The sequence below is a fragment of the Enhydra lutris genome, unplaced genomic scaffold (genome assembly GCF_002288905.1).
Source record: "Enhydra lutris kenyoni isolate GAN:26980312 unplaced genomic scaffold, ASM228890v2 scaffoldscaffold95, whole genome shotgun sequence".
Classification (NCBI taxonomy): domain Eukaryota; kingdom Metazoa; phylum Chordata; class Mammalia; order Carnivora; family Mustelidae; genus Enhydra; species Enhydra lutris.
In genome coordinates this window covers 534,225-556,061 of record NW_019154179.1, presented here as the reverse complement: position 1 = coordinate 556,061, position 21,837 = coordinate 534,225, and the positions used below count along the sequence as shown (strand labels likewise).

The following is a 21,837-nucleotide window of genomic DNA, read 5'->3' as shown; positions in this document are numbered from 1 at the left end:
CACATTCTCGGACGCCGCGATGCCCATACTAAGGCAACACATCAGAGAAGTTGGCAGCAATGCTATCAGCAAGAATTTGGCTTCAGAATCAGGAGTGATTCATCATACATTCTAGCAGCAGAAAAACAACACACATCTATTTTAATCCTTTGGTGCTATCAAGAATCAAAAAACAGTAATTAAGTAAATGCAACAAAAATCATACCTGCTGTAACACTGGTAAAACATTATTCAGAAAACAACACATGACTTACCTTATTTCATAATATTTATTACAATGACGAATCAAGTTTTAATTTAACACAATTTCAGGAGAAAATAGGTAATCCTAACTTCTGCAAAGTAACACACTGAAATTCTAAATTTAGAAAAACATTTGCTTTACAGTAAGTAAAATCCCTTTCTAGTGTTTCAAAAGAAATCCACTTCTTTTATCTCCCTCCGTTTTTTAAGATTACTCTAATTTAAAGTCTAAAGGCTAAATGAGTAAGTATGCCACTGTATCTATCACAACCAGAGAAACCTGATATTGGGGGCAATATATTCAGAACACCCCCCTTTTTAGAGGTACCTTAACAACTGCCATAATAACTACCAAGGAGTCTAATAAAATAATGGAATCCGCTTATGCTCTACTTAATGGGTATAAAACAGATCTCCACCCCGAGTCATTCTCTTACTCCCTGAGAATATAGCATGTCCATGATTATTAACATTATCAACCAATATTTCTGAATAACCACCCACGTTTATTTGGCTTACTGTACACCGAATTAAAACTTAAAAAATGCTACTCTATTGTTACCACCAAGTCCTCAGGGGCGGACAGGGAGATTTCTCAAGAACTCCACCCAGTGCTGTCTTTCGGGGACCCTACCTTTTCAAACACTTCTTCAGCCTCCCTTCGTTTCCGTTTTCGGGGTCTCCGGTTCACTCGAATCCATTTCTCGACCTGAAGTTCAAAAACCACAGAGCAATTTAAACACGACGACGAGTCCTGAGGGCCGTCCCTCTGCGTGAGAAAGAAACGATCGACGGCCTCGCGACGCTGCCTTCCAGGGCTTCACCTGGGGAAGCCACAAGCACCTTCCCGGCCCGCCGAGCTGCCTCAGCGACGGGGGCCCAAGAGACGCGCGCGTGTACGGCGCGCCGAGGCCGTGACCTTCGCCCGGGCCGCTCCCTCCGGTCACGGGCCCGGTCGGCCACCCCCGCGCCGGTGCGCGCCGGAGCCCCGGAATGGGGCCATCTTACCCACCGCTGTCGCGCGTCGGCGCCGAGGGGAGTCCGCGATGGGGATGCGGCGCCCGACCCACCGCCCCAAGGAAGGAGGGAGGGGAGCGCAGGAAGCGCGCCTCCCGCACTCACCTCGGCGCTCACTTGCCGCGCGAGCCCGCACTCCGCCCGGGCCTGGCGCTCCCTCTGCAGCGGCTGCGGGGGAAGGGGAAAGAGTCAAGTTTACCCCGGGAGCCACCCCAGCCTCCCTCCCCCGCGCCCCACCAGCTCGGCGCGATGACCTACTACCTCGCCCGCGGAAGGTGAGGGTGGGAGCGAAGGCCCCGCCGCCCGCGCCCAGCCAGCGACGGCTGCCCGGCCGGCCCGCTAGAGAGCAACGGGCGCGCGGAGCCCGCAACACCTAAGGCGCAGCGCGGGCGGCGGGGCGGCGCGGGGCCGGGGCGGCGGCGCGGGCGGAGGGCGGGCGCTGGGGCGGGGGCGGGGCCTGCCTTAAAGGTATAGGCGGCCGCTCAGTCCTCGCCGCAGGTCGCCCCCGCCCCCGACGGCGAGCGGGCTATTTTATTGTTCTCTTTACGAACGTCTTTCTTCGCATCTCCCGGCGTCCCGCCCGCGCCCGCGCTCCCGCGCCCTCCCACGCGCGGATCGACCTGGGCGCGCACGCCTTACCTTTCCAGCCCCCACCCACTCCGCTGGCCCCTGGGGACCCGCGCAAGGGTTTCTCCGCCACTGTGCGATCAAGAGCGTGGCCCGGCCGCTGGCGACAGGGCTTAGCTCGAGAAGCGCCCCCACCCCCGTGGCCAGCCGAACTCCCTCCTCGGGTCAGAAACCTAAGTGTCCAGATGGCCTTCGCGGAGCGGAAAGGAACTTTCCTAGTGGATTTTTTTCCGGGAATGGATTAGACGCCATTAAGTAGACGTTTTCCAGTGGCCCCTCCGGACTCCCGGGCGGTGGCAGGTGACCTCCCGGGAGAGAAACCCGGATAGCGTAGAAGGCTCACCGCCCGCGCCTTGACGGAGCCTGAGCGCTCTAAGTGCCGTAGGCGCCGCACGCGCCCTGCCCGCGGACCCCCACAGCGACTGGGGAGAATTTAAAAGGCGACATTCTGTCTTCATAATTAGGGGGATAGTTTCCACTTAGTTTGTAAAGTCTGCCGTGCTCCAAATTTTTCCTCAGACACCACTTCTGCCCATCCGCATGAGAAGTTGGCTGAACCAGAATGGGGGTGAGCGCTTGGAGAGAAGAGTCGGGTCGCACTCCAGTTTGTTGATCTTGACCATCCCTTTAACTTTATCGCATTTCTTTAAAGAAAATCTGTCTTGCCCTCTCTTTATTGCTACTCCATCCTTCTTTCAAGATCAAAAGCTTTAGATCAAAGCCAAGATCAAACTCAGTACTTTAAATAGAAGCAACTTTGCCACGGAGTATTTTACACAAAGAGGAGCTTCTTAATGGAGACATCAGAGTGGAAAACTTGATTTTATCCCTTCATCCCATATTCATAACTGGACTACTTAAAATTACATTGATGATGCACTTATAGGTTCTAAAATAAACAACAGGTCTGCTCAAATGGGGAATTCTTCACTTAAGTTTTTGTGTTTCCAGGAATACAAAAAAAAAAAAAAAAGGTACTTATAGAGTTAGATAGGCAAATTAGCCATTTTGTATTATTATTAGCTAAGGACTATGAAATGCATGCTCATTTGCTAAAGATTTTTCGAAGTGGTATCAAATCTTTTTATATATAATGTACAACTATCATATACAATTTTTCCACTGCAAAACAAATGCATAAAAGTAGTTATGCCTTGCACATCTCCAGTACATATACAGAGCTAGGTAAAAGTTAAAATTATGAAGTGGATTATGTAATTGAAGAGCTATTTACTTTCAAATGGAAATAAAACCCCGAACTGTTTGAGCTTTCCTGCTACTAAGAACAGTTCCAGAATCAATAGAAATCTATCACTGATAGACACTTCCCTTTACCCACTAGACTTTTCTTCCTTGGGAATTCACCACCCCTAAGAACTCTGATAAAAACCTTCCAATACTTATGTACCAAAACAGCATCCTGCTTAAATAGACCTTCCTTAAGTATCTTTTTTGTTGACTTATCAACAATTTTTTAACATGTAGCCTAAAAAGAAACAAAAAATAAAATAAATTCCAACAATCCAGTAGCAGGAATAGGAAACTACTGAAAATTAATCATATACAGACTTCTATGAAAATCTGTTATTACAGATGGATAGTTAGTATTTGAAGGCTTGTTTTCCATTGTAATTCTCATCTGATTGTAGTCTCAAATACACACACACACACACACACACACGATTATTCTTCACACTAAAAATCCCATTAAGTCATTGAAAAATCTTAGGAATTGAGACCTGGGAACCCTGTCTTGCTGCCATTGACAGTCTCCTTTCTTCCTACTCTGTAGCTCATGGAGAACCTAATGCTTTCTGGCAGAAGCAGAGCAAAGGAAAGAATCCTACTGTCACTCTGCTACTGTGTGTAGGTCATAAAGCTACGGTCCACTCTAATTTCCTAACTCCTCTCCTTTGTACTCCTGCACCTTCGCACCCACTCCCACAATCCATCCTCCACTGAGAAGCCAGAATATTTCGAAAGGTATTTCAAGTGATATCACTTTGCTTTACCAAGAATGCACTTTCTCTTTTCTGCCTGGCTGGCTCCTACTTATCCTCTAGTTCTGGCCTTCAACAACTCTAGAAAGGTCTTTCCTTACTCCCCATTCCAAATTATTTCACCCCCACTATTCCTTCGAATAGCATCCTGTTTATTTCTTCTAAATTGCTTACATTTTAGAGCTATTAAAAATTATTTTTAATTATGAGATTTTATTTTTTAGAGCAGATAACAAAAATTTATACAAAAAGCACAGAGTTCCCATGTGCCAGCATAACATACAGTTTCCTCTATTACTAACATCTTCCATTAGGGTGGTATGTTTGTTACAATTCAGTTACCAATATTTGATACATCATTATTAAACAAAGCCCATAGTTTACAGCAGGGTTCACTCTGTGTTGTACAGTTCTATTACACCTTTTTTAAAAATTATTAATTTGTTGAATGTTTATCTCCCCAGCTGGACTTTAAAGTCCAGGAAGAAAGAGATCCTGTCTCTTTAGTTCTTGATTTTTGTCAGGTTGGTTAAAATACTGCTGGCACATAGTAGATGCTAAATAAATGTGAACTAAGTAAATGGAAGCTATAGGAACAAATGACTGAATGAATAGCACATGAAATTTCAAGGAGTAGAGTCTCAAGATGAAAATCTAATTAACTCCTGCTTGTTTCTCCACTAAAATACCTTATTTTGTAAAGAGCAAAAAATTATGCTTTTTTTTTTTTTTTCTAAGAAAGAGACTATGGGACATCGGTTATATTGCCAGGGTACTTCTGAAATGACCTCTTTTAAAAAAAAAAAAAGTAAAAATAAAAATAGAAATGAGAAATAAAGATTCTTAATTCCCTCTTACATTAATCATGAAAATTGTATTCCAAAATGCAGTGCTTAGAGTTGAGTTTGATCTAGAATGAAATAGTAACACATTTCAAAATTATTGGGAAGATACATTTTTTAAAGATTTTGTTAATTTATTTGAGAGCGAGAGAAAGCGTACACAAGCAGGGAGAGCAGCAGAGGAAGAGAGAAGCAGGCTCCCCACTGAGCAGGGAACCTGATTCGGGGCTGGATCCTGGGCACCAGGATCATGACCTGAGCCAAAGGCAGACACTTAAGTGACTAAGCTACCCACGTGCTCTATTTTATCAGGAAAATATTAATTATTTTTATTATGTTCTATATAACCTCCACACATTTCTCCTTTTGCCTGTCTAAATCTTCCTTTCTTCATGGGGTGGCCCCAATAAAGGTACGGTGTAGAAAAACTGGAGGAAGAGTATTTATTTAAGGAATTCTGGGGGTGCCTGGGTGGCTCAGTCGTTTAAACATCTGACTCTTGATTTAGGCTCAGGGTGGTGAGATCCAACTCCCCAAACCCAACCAGCTGGGCTCTGTGCTGGGTGTGGAGCTTGATTGAGATTCTCAAACTCTTCCTCTCCTACTGCCCCCTCCCCAACAGAATGCATGCACACTTTCTCTCTCCCGCTCTCTCTCTTTAAAAAAGTAATAAATAAAAAAAAAAATAAAATTGGAACTCTGTAGCCAGGGATGGGTACTCTAGTAACTATCTTTAAGAAAGTGGTAAGAGCGCTTTAAAGCTATCTTTTAAAAACAGATGTTTTCTATTTAAATTATGTTTTAAAAAATGTTTCGTCTAATAGAGATGCAAGTTTTGAAAGGAAGTTGCTTTAAGAAACTTTCTTGTCAATGCAGCTTATAATAGAAACTTCAGAGGCTGAGGAAAATGCCATTGCTTTAGAATAAAAGCATTACTTAATCTAGTGGCTGGAGATTACTTTTAGAAAGAAAACCTTTTTCTTTCTTCTTCTTCTTCTTGTCAAGAGGAAATGACTCTTTTCATTGGAATATGGTAGTGATATCAATTTCATATTGTTAATATGGACACGTGCTTCTGCTTCATGGTGAGCTACAATCCAGAGGAATGAGAAGCAGCAGAACGCCTTCCTAGTCACCCAGAAAGCTGAAAGGGCAGACAAGGGGAGCCCTTTAATTAGTCCAAACAGCCTCAGGTGGCAAATTACACTCCTGCAGGCACAGGAGAGGAAAAACTATCTTCTATAAGAAGTCAGAAGATCTTTTAATACCAAACACTATAGAGAAGTCCAGAAGCTTTTGCTTGTTTCAGAAGAGCTCTATAGCCAACATATATTGAGGGTAAATTAAAAAGTAAGCACCTATACAAAACTGGAAATAAAATCAAGATTAGTTTAAGTTGCAAATAGTAACAAGGAAATAATCCTGATTAGGGTCAACATTCTCAAATGTCTAGGCCTTTAAATTTTGTTCTACCCTTTTAGAAGATAACATTCCTTTACGATATCTTTGATTTTAGAAAAATTATCATTTCTATTATTGACTATTTTGTGTCTGTGTAGAATAAATGCCTAATTCTTCTTTCTCAAGAGGATGTTGGCCCTGATAAATGGAGCCCGTGGTGGAATCCTTATAAAGCATAGTTTTCAAAAAAGGAAATCCTTCCCACATTTGTTCTGTCCTGAACTGGCTAAGAGAACCTCTTCCTCTCAGGCATCATAACCCCAAACTCACTGTTATTCAGAAACTTCTGCAGAGCCTGCCTGAGGGAACACCCTCAGTTCTTCCATTTCTAGATCCCCTCCGAGAATCTGATGAAGCATTAGCTATCAGCTTTTGGCTCCCTGGACAGAAATACACCTACAATCATGAACAGTCCCCTACCCCCTTCCCACACACGCATCAACTGTCAGGAGGTTTACAGACTTTCCTGACTGCCCTAGATACTCTAAGATCCTCTTGGATTAGTGCAGACCACCATACCGCTGGCACAGGACGACGTCTTACTGGTGCTCTGTGAAATTCCTTTTATCACATTATGTTCTGGTAAGAAGCCATCAACCTTTATTGAGGTGCATTATAAGAAACAGTCCCATAAAACCCATCCCAGTGTTTACTGTAAGGGTAGTTTCAGAGGATTGTTTATTACATTAAATAGTAATTTTCTGAGAGGCCCCACAGGGAGCCTGGTATCAACATCAGGAATGGGGGACTCAGGCACCTGGTTTATTTTACCTCATGAACATTGCAAATTGATCCCTTTTCCCTCTTCTAGAAAATGCTGTGCCCCTACATTAAACCAAGCATAAGAACTTCAAGGGGTGCATATTGTATGACAATTTAATTCCTGGCACCATCTTATTTTCCTACTATTATTTTCACATTGCTTTGTTTTTTTATATTTTAATTTATTTTTATCACGCTCTATCTTGCTTTAGAAGCTGTCTTAACTCCATTTTGGACAAGGAAGAGTATGAATAAATAAAAATATTCTGAGTTTATTTTTTCTTTCTTTAACTTTCTTTTTCTTTTTGGGGGAGAGGAAAGGGCTCTGATAAAATGTCATGGTTCTAATATTTCTCTCCATTAAAAACACTTAGAAGTCAAGCACAAAAGGTAAGGACGTATGATTATGCCCTACTTGTAAAATTCAAGGAAAAGAACTGTTGCAAAACAAAATAAAAGTAAATACAATATTATACAAACTTGGTGCTAAACTACGATAAAAAAATGTTAACCAACCAAGTATTTTACTTCTTTTGATATCAAAACCAGAGGAAATACGTTTTGACCTCGGGAACAAGAATGTAAACTAGAGACAGGTTAGTCACTTAACAAGCATACTGAGAGCTTACTACAAAACAGAGCACTAGACTTTGTGAACACAGATGAGTCAGCCGCCATCCCTGTCCTCAGGACACTCGTGTGACCGGGCAGTAAGCTGGCATAGTATAAGGAGCACATGGGCAGCGTGCTGGGTTTGAATCCGGGCTCGGCCATATATTAGTCATGTGATCTCTCTATGCCTCCTTTCTTAGAGAGCTGCGAAGATCCAGGCACATGCGATGTGCTTACGAGGCGAGGCAGCTGTTATTTATCAAATTCTAGAAGCAATGCAACATCCTAGAAACTGGAGGGAAGTGAGTTTAAGACATAAAAAGTACCCACCCGCTATGTGTATCAGAGACATGGGACCTCAGAAGTGGAAGAAAGAAGCAGAGTGGCCAATTCTGTAAGGTCTGAGTGGTCCGCCAAGGGCTTCCACATACAGACTGCACTGTTTGTTCTCACACGGTCCCATTTTCAGGATGAAGAAACTGAGTCTCAGGGAATTTTCATTTGTTTTATTTGTTTGTTTTAAAGATTTTGTTAAGTAATCTCTACACCCAATATTGGTCTCAAACTCACAGGCCCAAGATCAAAAGTCACATGCTCTACTGACTGAGTCAGCCAGGTCCCCCAAATTTCATTTCTTTAGCACTTATGTTGGGTGGCCCTTCGATCTCCAGGCTGGAAGTGCAGTACTCTTTCTACTCCAGCATGAGAGCTTAGGGAACATATAGCATGACTGTCTCACTTTAAAATAGTTGCTTGTTATGTGGATCAGATCAACCTCAGATCAAAACACAGCCCATAAAATATTATCCCATACCATAAAAGTCTATTGCAACAGCCATTTCAGAAAACAGATATTGTACACCCTCTTCAGCACCTGTATGACTGCAATTCTTTACAGGAGCTTAACATTCATGGACATTCTGACCTTAAAGAGTTTCACAGATGAAATACAAAGTTATGTAGGGGTGGCGTTTAATCAGAGGGTCCCCTGACTGCTTATTAGAATCACCGGGAGGGTTTATAGATCCCATTAACCAGGTGGCACTCCAGATCACTGAAATTCCCGTCCCGAGAGTGGGACCCTGCTTCAGTCCTTTTTAAAGCATTTCCCACCCCCATCTCTCCCCCAGTGATTCCACTGTACTGCCAGTGTTGAGAACCACCGGTTTAGATAATTTTAATGATGACCCATCTCTCACAAGTTACTATTAAGACATTCCAGATGTTTGGGAGACATCTAAATTTTAAGGTCAATGCCACAGAGAACAGCCATCTATTAAGTTCTATTTCAATAAGTCTCTGGGTAAACAGCAGACACAATGCTGGGCAGAATGGGCTGCTGGCCTGACCCAAGCTAGCAATTCCTATAGCTTACACTTAGGGATAAACTTCTGGGCAAGATTAGTTAAGTGTACACACACACACACACACACACACACACACACACACATGAATTAAAAAGAAGTGGAAGATCCCAACATTAACCAGAAGGGAGGCAAGGATGGATGGATATTTGAGTTTTTAGAGTTTTTTCCAGGTTCATGGGTAATACAATTCTGGATCCTGAACGAAAAGAGCATAGATCCTTGTCTTTCGGGGAATCTAGAAGCTCACATACATATGAGGTATTATTTCCCACTCATGCCCTTGACATTGTTCTAATAGACATTGTTCTACTTATGTCGATAGCTGCCACAGATTCCCTGGAAACAAATTATTTTGCATTTGGAAGACTGCTGGCTGCAATTAGGGACAGTGTGTACCAATGGAAAAGACCCTTTGTTATTTGCAGAAGCTACTGTTCCACACAGGAAGCAACCCAGGTTGATCTTCCTTAGTGCTAGGCACCATGCTTTAACTAAATGGGCTTCCTTATTTAGAAAAACACACTACATTGATGCTATAGGAAAACTACTCTGGCAAAATGCCTTACAAAAGATATTAGCTACTAATTAGTTAAAAGTATAAACATGGATGTTAACATTTCAGTAGCTTCAAAAGCAAATACTCATGTCTAGGTCCCTTTGGTTATTCCCTAAGAGGGAGGGGATACGGTGTCTGTAAGTGCCTCCTGCTTCACGGTGCCTTCAAAGGAAGCTATGCTTTGGGAGTCTGGGGCCCCGGCATGTCTCTTCTTCTTTTTCCAGCATGTCTATTTTTAAAAACATTGGCACTCAGACTGGATTGCCTGTCATCTGGCTTCCCAAGAGAACCCAATGAAGTCACAATTTGCAAACAAGTACAATGGGCCTAAACAATCCCACCTCTATTCAGAAGTAAGAACACAGAGAGTGGGGAAAGTAAAATCCATCACAACTGTGGAGGGGGGGGCAGTCCAGGGGAGGGCTGTCCCCAATATAAATAATATATGAGAAAGATCTATTTTCCAGAATGTTTGTTCATCAAACATTTAAATCCATACAAAAGGCGTTCCAGGACAACAACTGGAAGGGCCAGAATTAATTGGTTGCTAATCTCTTTACTTTTTGTAGGATGTTTCCTCCAGCAGTGGATTAAATCAGTGTTTAATGCTACACAGGCCCAGCTGTGTCCATATTAGGAAAGCCCAAGCTCACATCTCTTTCTCTGTGAAAAAAGGATCCGTCCTCCCTCTTTTGCTCTGCTTCCACCCCCTGCGTGTGTAGGTGGGAGAGTAGGAGCTGGGGAATGTGAACTTGATCCAGCATTGATCAACCAAGCAGCAAACTCTCATTGTTCTTTAGATACCAAACATAACTTCTCTCTACTAGGGATAAACCCAGCCATTCTGCACACAACACGGCTTTTGTGCTCAGGAGTATGAGAGATGAAAAAGAACCACCAAGAACATTAAAGCTTTATTAGACTCATCATAAACACCTAATATGTGGACTTTGAGAATCTACCCAGTGAATTTATATCCCTATTAATATTAGGTATGTTAGACTCTCTTAAACCTACCAATCACTGGTCATTTCTCTTTTATAATTATGGATTTCACTTTAAAGCATAGATCCAGCAGTTCACTTTAGCTTTGCTTTCTATTTGAGCATTTCTTTTTTTTTTTTTTTTAAAGATTTTATTTATTTCTTTGACAGACAGAGACCACAAGCATGCAGAGAGGCAGGCAAAGAGAGAGAGAGGAGGAAGCAGGCTCACTGCTGAGCAGAGAGCCCGATGCGGGGCTCGATCCCAGAACCCTGAGATCATGACCCTAGCCGAAGGCAGAGGCTCAACCCACTGAGCCACCCAGGCGCCCCTCTATTCAAGCATTTCTTATCTCACTGCCTTGCTCTCTGAGGTTCAAGGGCATTGGAAATCATGCTAACATACAACTAAATACGCTGTTGTTGTTTCTAAGTGCTGTCCTGTGCATGTGGTTTAGCAAGCTCTGTACAAAGCCATGTGTCATGAGAAATACACAGTTCAGAAACTAGACCTAGGCACCCTCCGGTCCTTACCAGCTAGAAGCTGTGCAACCTTGGGCATGTCACACAACCTTTCTGGGCCTATTAGAAGCAGATGATGCTGTTTCGCAGAGCAGTGCTGAGGATGAAATGAGACAGCCCATAAACCCAGAGGCACAAAGTAAACCAGTAGATACTGATTCCCTGCCTCTTACCCCCAGAAACAAAAGCCCATCTTATATTTTGAACCTATGTAATGACTTGTGGCATCATAACAAAAAGTGTCACCTGACCACCACACAGATGTGACACCTCTCATGGAGCCCACAGTGATATGGCATGGCCGAGGTGTGACAGACAAGTGCCTGTCTCTTTCCAAAGGACCGGGGGACACAAGGAAGCAAGTTCTCTTTCTCATTTGCTTTACGATAAAGGAGATCATTCTGATTCTGGTCCCACCTCATTCAAAACAATAAGCCCACTGTTGTCCTAAGAATATCAGAATTGAAATTTGATATTTTGACATTGTTTTCTGAAGGTACCAACATGACAGGCACTAGATACAAAAACATCTAAAATCCTAATAGTAACTACATGCATTTAAAACCAATGTAATAATTAAGAAGAGAGAAGGCTTAAAATCACAAATACAATTCTGTACAGAGCTACCCGACTTCCATGTTCTTGGATTTACCCATTTATAATTTCATTCGCTAGAAGCACTTATGCAAAACCCAGGCAGACATCCCTCAGTTATAAAATCAATAACAGTGATGAAGAAACACAATTTGAGGAGGACAGACTCCATGAGAACTCTAGAGAAGCCAACCTTGTAACAAGTATAACAGAGAACAGTCTTTGGCTGGCCACATGGAAAAGTGACAGCATGCACGATGGAGGAAAAAGGAAGAGAATACAGAGAAGAGGAGATGGAGTCTCTGGAGGGAAGGCTGAGGAGCCACCAGATGTGGAAGGTGACCTTTCTCCATGGAAATAGGCCATGGGGGGTGAAGGCATTCTCTCTAGTCCAACCCTAGTATCACTTGTTGCCCAGGAGTCACGGGCCCCAAGTCTGATGTATTGACTCTGGCCTCCATTCCATGCATTTTCATGCCAGTAAAGTTGCTGAAATTAAGAAGTGAATTGTGGAGCTTTGGGGCATAAATAATGTCATACTGGAAGGTCGGGGCTAATAACAACCAGGATGCTCTTAATGCTCTTTAAGAAAAACCATCTGAACTATATAGCCCTCAATGTGGTTTGAAATTCCCTTAGCCTACAAAGGAAAATATTTTTAGCATGTAGCACACTTTGTAACAGACATATAAATGCACCAAAAATATAATTTTAGAAAAGCATCTGGGTTTGATCATTTCTTGTTATACCTCAATGCCAAATAGGTTCTGCTTTCTCAATATAAGGAACATGGCAACATTCGGCCACAAGCTCTACAGCGATCACTGTAGCAATTTCTCCCAAACATTTCATTACTGGCTCTGCTTGGTTTTACTTTTTAAAGCGGCAAATAATCTACAGATTTAAATATAAAATCAGCATAAAAAATGAGGGGCTGCTTCTGGAGCATTTGGCCCCAATGTCTTCCCCTGCTAGAACTCGCTGGATCATCTGGACAAGAGACAAAAATGAGTATTTACTTTTATGTCCCAAAACGTATCCTAGAAATAATAGTTGCCACTATCCGAGGTAAAGCTCGCCTGCAGCTTTTACCGATCTACAGGCATTTCAAGGCATTGACAACCCAAGCAAAATTTTTTTTATCTCTTGCTAGTGGATCAAACAGGTTACTATCTGTGAATAATTGATCTGCAATAGAAGCAAATGCCTATTCAATGATCAACCAGGCTAAATGCTCTTGCAGGTTGATTATTACCTGTGATTTCTCCCAATAATCTTTCATATAACAATTTTCCAGCTGAGGAGAAAAGAAATGCACAGACAAGGTTTCTTGATAGGTACCTTTGTAAAACACCACTCAGGAGGAAACACATGAAAACTCTCCCAATACCTCTCCAAAGCAAGGGCAAGTTTCCAGTCTGTGGGCAAGTCCACAGATTCCCAGGTTAGAAAGGGAGATACCTGGAGGAAAAGTAAATCCAGACTTCCCTCCTCTCAAAGCGACCAGGCTCATCTAGATAGAGCGCACACTTCAGCTACCAGTCATAGCATACAGTGACGTGAGGCAAAAAAACGGCTCTGGCCTTCACCCAGGCCAACCCCCACTCATTCCCCAAAGAAGCAGTGAGGGTTCAGAGAAGGCAAGCGGCTCGCCCAAGGCCACACAGCTTCCAAAGCCGCATCTAATATATCAATTACCTCCTTCATCCAATATAGGATTAAGATTGCAGAACAAAAGTTCACTACAGCGTCCTCTGTGAAAACAGCAAATTGGGTAGCACACAACTGACTCTCCTTTCCCACCCAGCCTCTACTCCTGCTCTTTGACCTCCAAATAACGCGGCCTTGCATTTTACGCATCAAATCGTCTGAACCATACTTAGATGTGGTGGTGACAGTTATAAATAGATAGGATCAGAAGCAGAAACACTGAGCTTGCAGAGGCCCAAGCTGGAGGACCAACCTGGAAGGACAGGGTCTTCCATTGAATGAGCTGAACACGCCCATTACCAAGCACCATCACAGACAACTGCCATACAAAGATACGCGTGTGGCAGGCATGCTGCCCTGTTTAGAAACAGACAGATGGATTTGGGCAGTTCGACAATCACTGTTATCCTGACCCATGTGATAACACCTGCTGCTGGGCCACCCCTGGGCCGTGCCCTCGAAGCTCTCCTGCTCTGGGTCGGTGGAGAGGACAAAATGAGGGCAAAAGGCAGGGACTCTACTTGGAATTGGCTTTTGAATGCAAATAAAAAGATAAAGGAGGCGTCCCTTAAATGCTTTAGATGGCACATAAAGACATTTCTTTGTTTGACCAATTGCTTTTTCTCATTTGTTGTTTGGGTGACCTGATATTTATTATCTAATTTAGTTTCCATCTCAAGGGAGGAATAGCTGTGTCTTTCTAAAAGCAAAGACCTCTACACACACTTGTATTCATTCACGCCAAAAAAGATTCCAACTTTTCAATGCAGTAAAGCCCAGAATTTCCTATGTAAAACATTCCGTCAGATCGGCAGGCTACTACCATTTAGAGATATCCACATGGAAGAAGGAAGTACAGACCATGACACGTATTTATGAAAAGTCTTGGCAAGTGAGGCTCATATTACTGCATGCACAAAGCACAGCTTTGCCCACTAAAGAATAGTGAAGAACAGATTCAGGGAAAAAGAGCAGTCATTAATTACATCAAAAATCATCACTGCTCAGAGCTACCTGCTGTATTCATTTATTATCTCTTCATAGGTCTTGTAAAAATGCAGGCAAGGATGGGTTCAAGCTGATTTGGATTAAAAGCAACCTTGCTAAAAAACACAAAATACCTTAGCTGGATGGACAGAAGGCTGAGGGTCCTGGATCTGACCTGTGGCTCTACCTCTAACAGGGGCTCCCAGCTTGGGCAGATCAGGCCACCACTCCTGGGGACAGAAAATGAGCTCCTCACCAAGATTTGGTCCTGCCTGCGATTCTAAAGCAGACTGAAAGTCGTGCAACACCAGAAAAGACTAATATTTAACCAGGAAGCAATAGGGGCCACACCCAAGAGTTCTATACCATGCACATAGTAAACATACACCTATTTTGTTCGACATAATGGCTCTCCACAAAAGAGAAGGGGGAAAAGCCCCATGTTCTAAAATCAGCTAAGTGTTCCTAATAGCTTTCCTTGTGAGCAGGTGCTCTGCTAGCGGGGGCTGGCAAAAGTCCCTGCGAGCCTGGTGGAGGGCCACTGTCAGAGTCGCTGTCCAGAAGCAGAAGATGCAGAGCTGAACATCGTATGTGCAACAATACTGTGGCACGTCAGAGTGCCAAGGGGCCCTGTGTGCGTGTGCACCCATGTGCACAGCTTGCCGCACCGCTGGGTCCCAGGGCTTTTCCCGGGGGTGGCAAGAGCATAATGCAAGCATAGAAGAATCTGCCTTTGATGAAGAGTCTGCCAGAATATGTCTTCAGGGTAATAAAATAGAGAATAGGGGCAGTTCTTAAAGTAGAAGCAGATGTTCTTCTATTGATGTATAGGTTTACAACCCGATGCTGATATCTTTGTCCTAATCCTTTAAGTTTACTTCTTCCTTCCAAAGATCTCTATGAAAAAGACAAAGCACCATTACAATGAAGTCCTGTTAAATGGTATTATTCTTTTTTTTTTAAGAATTTATTTATTTATTTGACAGAGAGAAATCACAAGTAGGCAGAGAGGCAGGCAGAGAAAGGAGGGAAGCAGGCTCCCCGCTGAGCACAGAGCCCAATGTGGGGCTCAATCACAGGACCCTGAGATCATGACCTGAGCCGAAGGCAGAGGCTTTAACCCACTGAGCCATCCAGGTGCCCCAAATGGTATTATTCTTTATGATTGCAGTAATGTCCTTACTTGAGTGAATCTCTCTTATGGGCACACAATATGTATGAACCTGAAAAACAGGTAACACCCCTATGTCCAAACATGACCTGCCAGACTTTACACCTTAAGGACAATTAAATTGGCTCCCTTGCACATGAGCTGGCTGACTTGTGACCCAGTGGGGCACAGCCAAATCTCCTGCCTCCAAGCGTGCTGTCTTCCAATGGACTTGGTCTTCCAGCTGACTGTGGCAAACAGAAAAGTCAACTTCTTTGGATCCTCTCAGGTCTCAAGCTCAGGGTAGAGTTCCCTTGGGCACACCTTGAACAACAGTTGGTTGTCGATGCCCTCATGGGCCATGTGCTCACGTGCAGGACTGTGTCCTGACAGCCTTGTAAGCCCACTGCCCAGCACATAGTGCCTGGCATAAGGGTTGAACTAATAAACCAAACCATAAAGCCAAATATTTGGAGGAACATAAAACTAAACGATTCTAAGAGTTTAGATTATACTCAAGGAATAAGAAAACTTCTGTTGATTCAATATATTGCAGAATGTGACATGATTATGGATTCTCTCAGTTGGTCCCAGTCCTACTTACAGAGATCCTCATTCACTGGGAATGGCTTGAGTCCAGGATCTATAGTATTTTTATATTTTAAGTAGGCTCCACACCCAATGTGGAGCCCAATCTGGGGCTTGAACTCATAATCCTGAGATTGAGACCTGAGCTGAGATCAAGAGTTAGATGCTTAACTGACTGAGCTACCCAGATGCCTCCAGAACCTGTAGTTGTAAACAGCTTCCTGGGTGATTCTGATAACCAGATCTCAGCATAACTGGGTTAGATGGCCTTAAAGGCCTCTAATCCAAGTCTGCAAGGCTATGCTTCCGGAAAATACCTACACTTATCTCCTTATTAAAAACCATGTGTGGGGCACCTGGGTGGCTCAGTCAGTTAAGCATCTAACTCTTGGTTTTGCTTCAGGTCCCGGTCCCAGGGCTATGGGTCTGGGCTCCATGTCGGGCTCTGCACTCAGTATGGAGTCTGCTTGCAATTCTCTCCCTCTCCCTCTGCCCCTCCTCCCACTTCCTCTCTCTCTCTCTCTCTCTCTCTCTCTCCCCTACTCTCTAAAATAAATAAAAAAATAAAATCTTGAAAAAAAAAAAAAGAAAACCATGTGTGCACAGGCCACTACCAACTGTCTCTATCAACTGGATGGAACCAAGTAGACTTTTCAAAGCTAGTGGCTCCTGCTTCCTTTTCCTTCTGATTCCAAAGGAAAGCAAATATTGTTTTTCTCTCCATGGTGTCACACCCCAATCATGTCTGTGTCCATCTGGGCTGGTTCAGAATTTCCATTCTTTTAAAAGAAACAAGTTCTCAAATGCTCTTCATCCACGTGAGAGAGCCAGGCCTACATGTCCTCCTCTGAGCTCACTTTAAAAACAGATGTCCAGGGGCACCTGGGTGGCTCGGTGGGTTAAAGCCTCTGTCTTTGGCTCAGGTCATGGTCCCAGGGTCCTGGGATGGAGCCCCACATTGGGCTGTCTGCTTAGCAGGGAGCCGGCTTCCTCCTCTCTCTCTCTGCCTGCCTCTCCACCTACTTGAGATTTCTGTCTGTCAAATAAATAAATAAGTAAAATCTTTAAAAACAGATGTCCAATCTGAGCTCCTGAAGGGTACCAGGCCTTAGTCCAGGTCAGTATCCTGACTATTCTCCCTCCTCCCTGAGCGGGATTCAGGCATGTCACCTGCATTACATGAATCTGTACTTGTTTCTCATGGCTTCCCATGTATTTCTCTGAGAGCACCTGGGAGTTTCCTCAGCCCATTGCTGTGCCTTCTAGGGAGATATCACCAGCCATCCAGATACTTAATGATGCTTTTAAAAAGCATCCATGTAAGCGAACAGCTCCAGGACCTGAAAGTTCAAAGTTGAAACCCAATGGGTGAAGATCTCTTTCACTGTTCTTCCCGCTTCTGGAGACTCCCTAGTACCTGAATGGTGGGGAGGGCCCTGTCCTTTCATCTAGGAGTTTTCCTGCTAGCTAGGCTGCTGGGCCACCTGCCCAGGGACCTAATTGCCATTCAAGTATTAGCACCCTTTCACAGGCCTCTGGTAGACTTCTGTGGCTCTTAAATCTTGTGGCAACCCTCCAGGATCACATCCAAGTTCCCGTGTAGTCTGGCAGTGTCCTGCGTTCCTAATCAATACCTTTGCAGCTCCTGCTCTCCACGCAAAGCAGGCAACAATACACCTGTTCCTAACCAGCCTATCCCAACAAGAGGAAAGATCACTCTTCCAAGCTGTGGTCAAAATGCATTCACCTGGGACGCCTGGGTGGCTCAGTTGGTTAAGCAGCTGCCTTCAGCTCGGGTCATGATCCCAGCGTCCTGGGATCGAGTCCCACATCGGGCTCCTTGCTCATCAGGGAGCCTGCTTCTCCCTCTGCCTCTGCCTGCCATTCTGTCTGCCTGTGCTCACTCTCTCTCCCTCTCTCTCTCTGACAAATAAATAAAATCTTAAAAAAAAAAAAAAATGCATTCACCTGATGTATTTATCGCTACAAAAAAAAAAAAGAAAAAAAAAAAACAACAACACTGACCCTTCTATTATGGGGGGGGCAGATGACCTTGGTTAGAGTGTGGCAGAGGCTGGGGCTGGGGAGGGAGAGGGGAGTGACAGTGAGGCTGGCTGGTAGGGCGCTTTCCCCCAGCCCTTCCACCAGGAAGCTGCATCCATTCCTCTGGTCCTGGGGCATTACCCACTGAGCCTTAATTATGCTTATGACCAACTGGTTCCTCAGCCACTGCCCATCGAGCTCGGATTCTATCCAATGCTGCTCAAACATGCATACTCTGTTTTCTAGCCCCTAGATCCCCTAGATGCTGGTTCTGACTCTCTGCCTGTCTAAAATGGCCTTCTCCCCTATGTGTCTTTCAAGATTGGCTTCCAATGGTACTTCAACCCTCCCTGCTCCCACAATGGGAAACAACCTCTTTCTCCCAAATGCTGGAAGCTAGTCCATTTTTCACAAGTTATTGCATTCTGCCTTGGGTCGGTTACTTGTGTACCTACTTTCCCCACTTAATTATTAAGCATCTTGAGGGCAAAGCCCATGTTCTCTCATCCTTGAGCCATCCACAGTCCCTCAGAAAGGATAGAGAGTACCAGCTACATTCGTGGGACAAAGGGAAGGAATGGGGGTGGGGAGGCACTGGACAAGGAGGTACAATTTCAGATCCTGGAAGTTTCCCCTTGCAAATCTCATCCATCTGGTCTGGGATGCTTGGCAGTTCCCTAGATGTCTAAGCTCTGACACAGTTACAAAGGAAATCTTCAAGGGAGAGGAAACACTTTTAATCCTTATTATTCACTTGGAGTCTCATCTTAGACTATTGTGAGTGAGATTCATATTCTTTCTGGAAATTGTGTTTTGAAAGAGAGAGAAGGAAGAAAGGACACAGAACTTTCATTTGGGGCACCAGAGGAAAATGCCTCCTGGTACATCGTGGTGCCTTTTGCTTTGAAGAGGTCAGTGCATTTTTTTTTTTTTAAGATTTTATTTATTTGACAGAGAGAGAGAAAGATCACAAGTAGGCAGAGAGGCAGGCAGAGAGAGGGGAAAGCAGGCTCCCTGCAGAGCGGAAAACCCGACGACGCTGGGCTCAATCCCAGGACCCCGAGATCATGACCCGAGCTGAAGGCAGAGGCCTTCTGAGCCACCACTCTGAGCCACCACTGAGCCACCCAGGCACCCCTAAGAGGTCAGTGCATTTAGACAGTGTCAGATCAGATAGCCCCCAAAATACAGATGCCCAGCACAGACCTTCAGTTACCTCGTACTCTCCAGAATAGACCCTTCCTTCCCACATATCTGTCTCTCTCATTCCACAAGACAGAATGTTGCTTGGGGCCCCAAAAATCCATAGACCCCAAAAATATTCATCCTTAGGGCAATAGGTTGACTTGGGTGATTTTTATTGGGCATTTTGAAGGGATTCACAAGAAATGTGGAATTAGGGAAGTGCTGGGAATAAGCATTGTTATGGGCTGAATTCCCCTCCCCCCAAATTTACATGTTGAAGTCCTACCCCCTAATATCTCAGAATGTGATTATACTGGAGACAGGGACTTTAAAAAAAGTGATTAAGGTAAAATGAGATCACAGAAGCAGGCTCTAATCTAATTGGCTGTTGTCCTTAAAAGAGAAGATTGGGACAGAGATCTCTACACACACAGGAGAGAGACCATGTGAGGACACAGGGAGAAGGCAGCCGTCTGCGAGCCAAGGAGAGAGGCCTCAGGAGAAACCAACCTGGCCCATACCTTCACCTTGGACTTCTAGCCTCCAGAACTGTGAGATCATAAATGTCTGTTGCAAAATTCCACCTGGTCTGCGGGATTTTGTTATGGCAGCCTGAGCTAACTAATATGAGCACGAAGGCACAGATGCCAAAAATGAAAGAAATCAGGCTACAGATGAAAGGACTTCAGTAAACTCTCTCCCCATCTCTGGTGACTGAGGAGCAGTGTATCACTTTGAGGGATTTGTGGGCTCTTCAGTGAACTGTGGTAGCTCATTGACATTATGGGCCCTGCCCCAACTGAGACCAGAAAATCTAGTCAATGTATCTCTAAGATCCCCTGACAAGTTATTTAGTCACTCAGAAAATGTAAGCCGAACCACTGGACTAAAAAGACAGCCAAATTATTAGAAGCTCAAAAAACAGACCCCATTATAGCCACCGCTACTACTGATAAAAAAAAAAAAAAAAGAAGCCAGGATCTCATAGCACATGTAATTTGAAAAATATCATTTCTCTGGAGTTTACAAAATAAGCAGTCTCACTTTTCTGGAATGACCGTTAAATGTAGAATTCTTATAGACACCACCGAGACGGAGTATCCCAATGGGCCTTAAACTTATGTTGATGTGATTACATAAACTGCAAAAAAGAAGCTTACGAGTTATTCTATAAACCACTGGCTCTCTCTGCGCTAAAATCATCCCATCTTATCAGATTTCCTCAATTCTGTGACCTCAGCATTTTCCCTATGAGACTGAAGTCGTCCATCATTTGCTTGTGTGGCCGTGGGCAACCTGCAGGTGTGTGCTTGAAAAGCAGTGGCATATTTCGAGATGTTGCAAGAACCTGCTGTCCTGGGGTGGGGGTGCAGGCATGAATCTCGGGGCTCGAGGTGCTTCCTGCCTGTTGCCGAGACACCCGAGGTGATTGGCCATGACCCATCTTCTCTATCATCATCAGTGCCCCCAGTGCCCATAGATCTTGCCATCTCACATCTGCTGAGCGCTTCCCCCAAAGAGCGGACAGAGCCACAGAAGGTCCGTGAGGTTCACTGGTGCCAGTGAGCTACTTGTTAGTACCTCGGGAAACGGGTTGCCTGGGAGGTGAAATTAAGAGCTGAAGTGAGGCTGGTAATTAGTGCATGCCCTCTGGATGCCCACTGTGAATAAGCACTCCCATCCGTGTATTATAATCATCAGCGCTGTCACAGCACAGTGAACGCTGTCTATGGATGGGCTGAGCTCTATCTTTATCCACACATTTGACAAAAATACAGATGATTTCAGTTACATCTATTTGGTGGGGGGTTTTAAGGCCTCATGCACTTAGATTTTAATGCAACTAATAGTTTTAGAGCAGTACTGTTCACTAGGAATGTATGCAGCCACATTTGTCATTTACAATGTCCTAGTTGCCACATTTAAAAAGATGTAACAGCTAAAAATAATTTAATTTAATTTTTTAAAAGATTTATTTATTGGGACGCCTGGGTGGCTCAGTTGGTTAAGCAGCTGCCTTCGGCTCAGGTCATGATCCCAGCCTCCTGGCATCGAGTCCCGCATCGGACTCCTGGCTCGACAGGGAGCCTGCTTCTCCCTCTGCCTCTGCCTGCCATTCTGTCTGCCTGCGCTCACTCTCTCTCCCTCTCTCTCTGACAAATTAAAAAAAAAAAAGATTTTATTTATTTATTTGACACAGAAAGAGAGAGGGCATGCACGCATGCACAAGCAGGGGGAGCAGCAGAGGGAGAGGAAAAAGCAGGCTCGCCACTGAGCGGGGAGCCCGATGCGGGGGCTCGATCCCAGGACCCTGGGATCATGACCTAAGCCAAAAGCAGATGCAACCGACTGAGCCACCCAGGTGCCCCTAAAATTAATTTTAATAATATATTTTACTGGGTACATATACACTACGTTATGATGTAGCCAAAACAGTATCGCTCTAACATGTAACCAATTATTTTTAAAGATTTTATTTATTTATTTGACAGACAGAGATCACAAGTAAGCAGAGAAGCAGTCAGAGAGTGAGGAGGAAGCAGGCTCCCTGCTGAGCAGAGAGCCCAATGCGGGGGGCTCGATCCCAG

At 44.2% G+C, this 21,837-nt stretch overlaps 1 protein-coding gene across 3 annotated transcripts in view; it reads right to left on the bottom strand.

Annotated features, from left to right (window-relative positions):
* The window catches only part of LOC111139084 (chromosome unknown C9orf3 homolog), a 353,105-nt gene that overhangs the window by 82,291 nt on the left and 248,977 nt on the right, over window positions 1-21,837 (bottom strand). For all 3 annotated transcript variants that reach the window (XM_022491219.1, XM_022491218.1, XM_022491220.1), the window contains exons 12-13: window positions 1,366-1,428; window positions 878-952 (exon numbers count right to left, since the gene is read on the bottom strand). In XM_022491219.1, coding sequence (XP_022346927.1) covers window positions 878-952; window positions 1,366-1,428 — 138 coding nt within the window. The remainder of the gene's footprint in view (window positions 1-877; window positions 953-1,365; window positions 1,429-21,837) is intronic.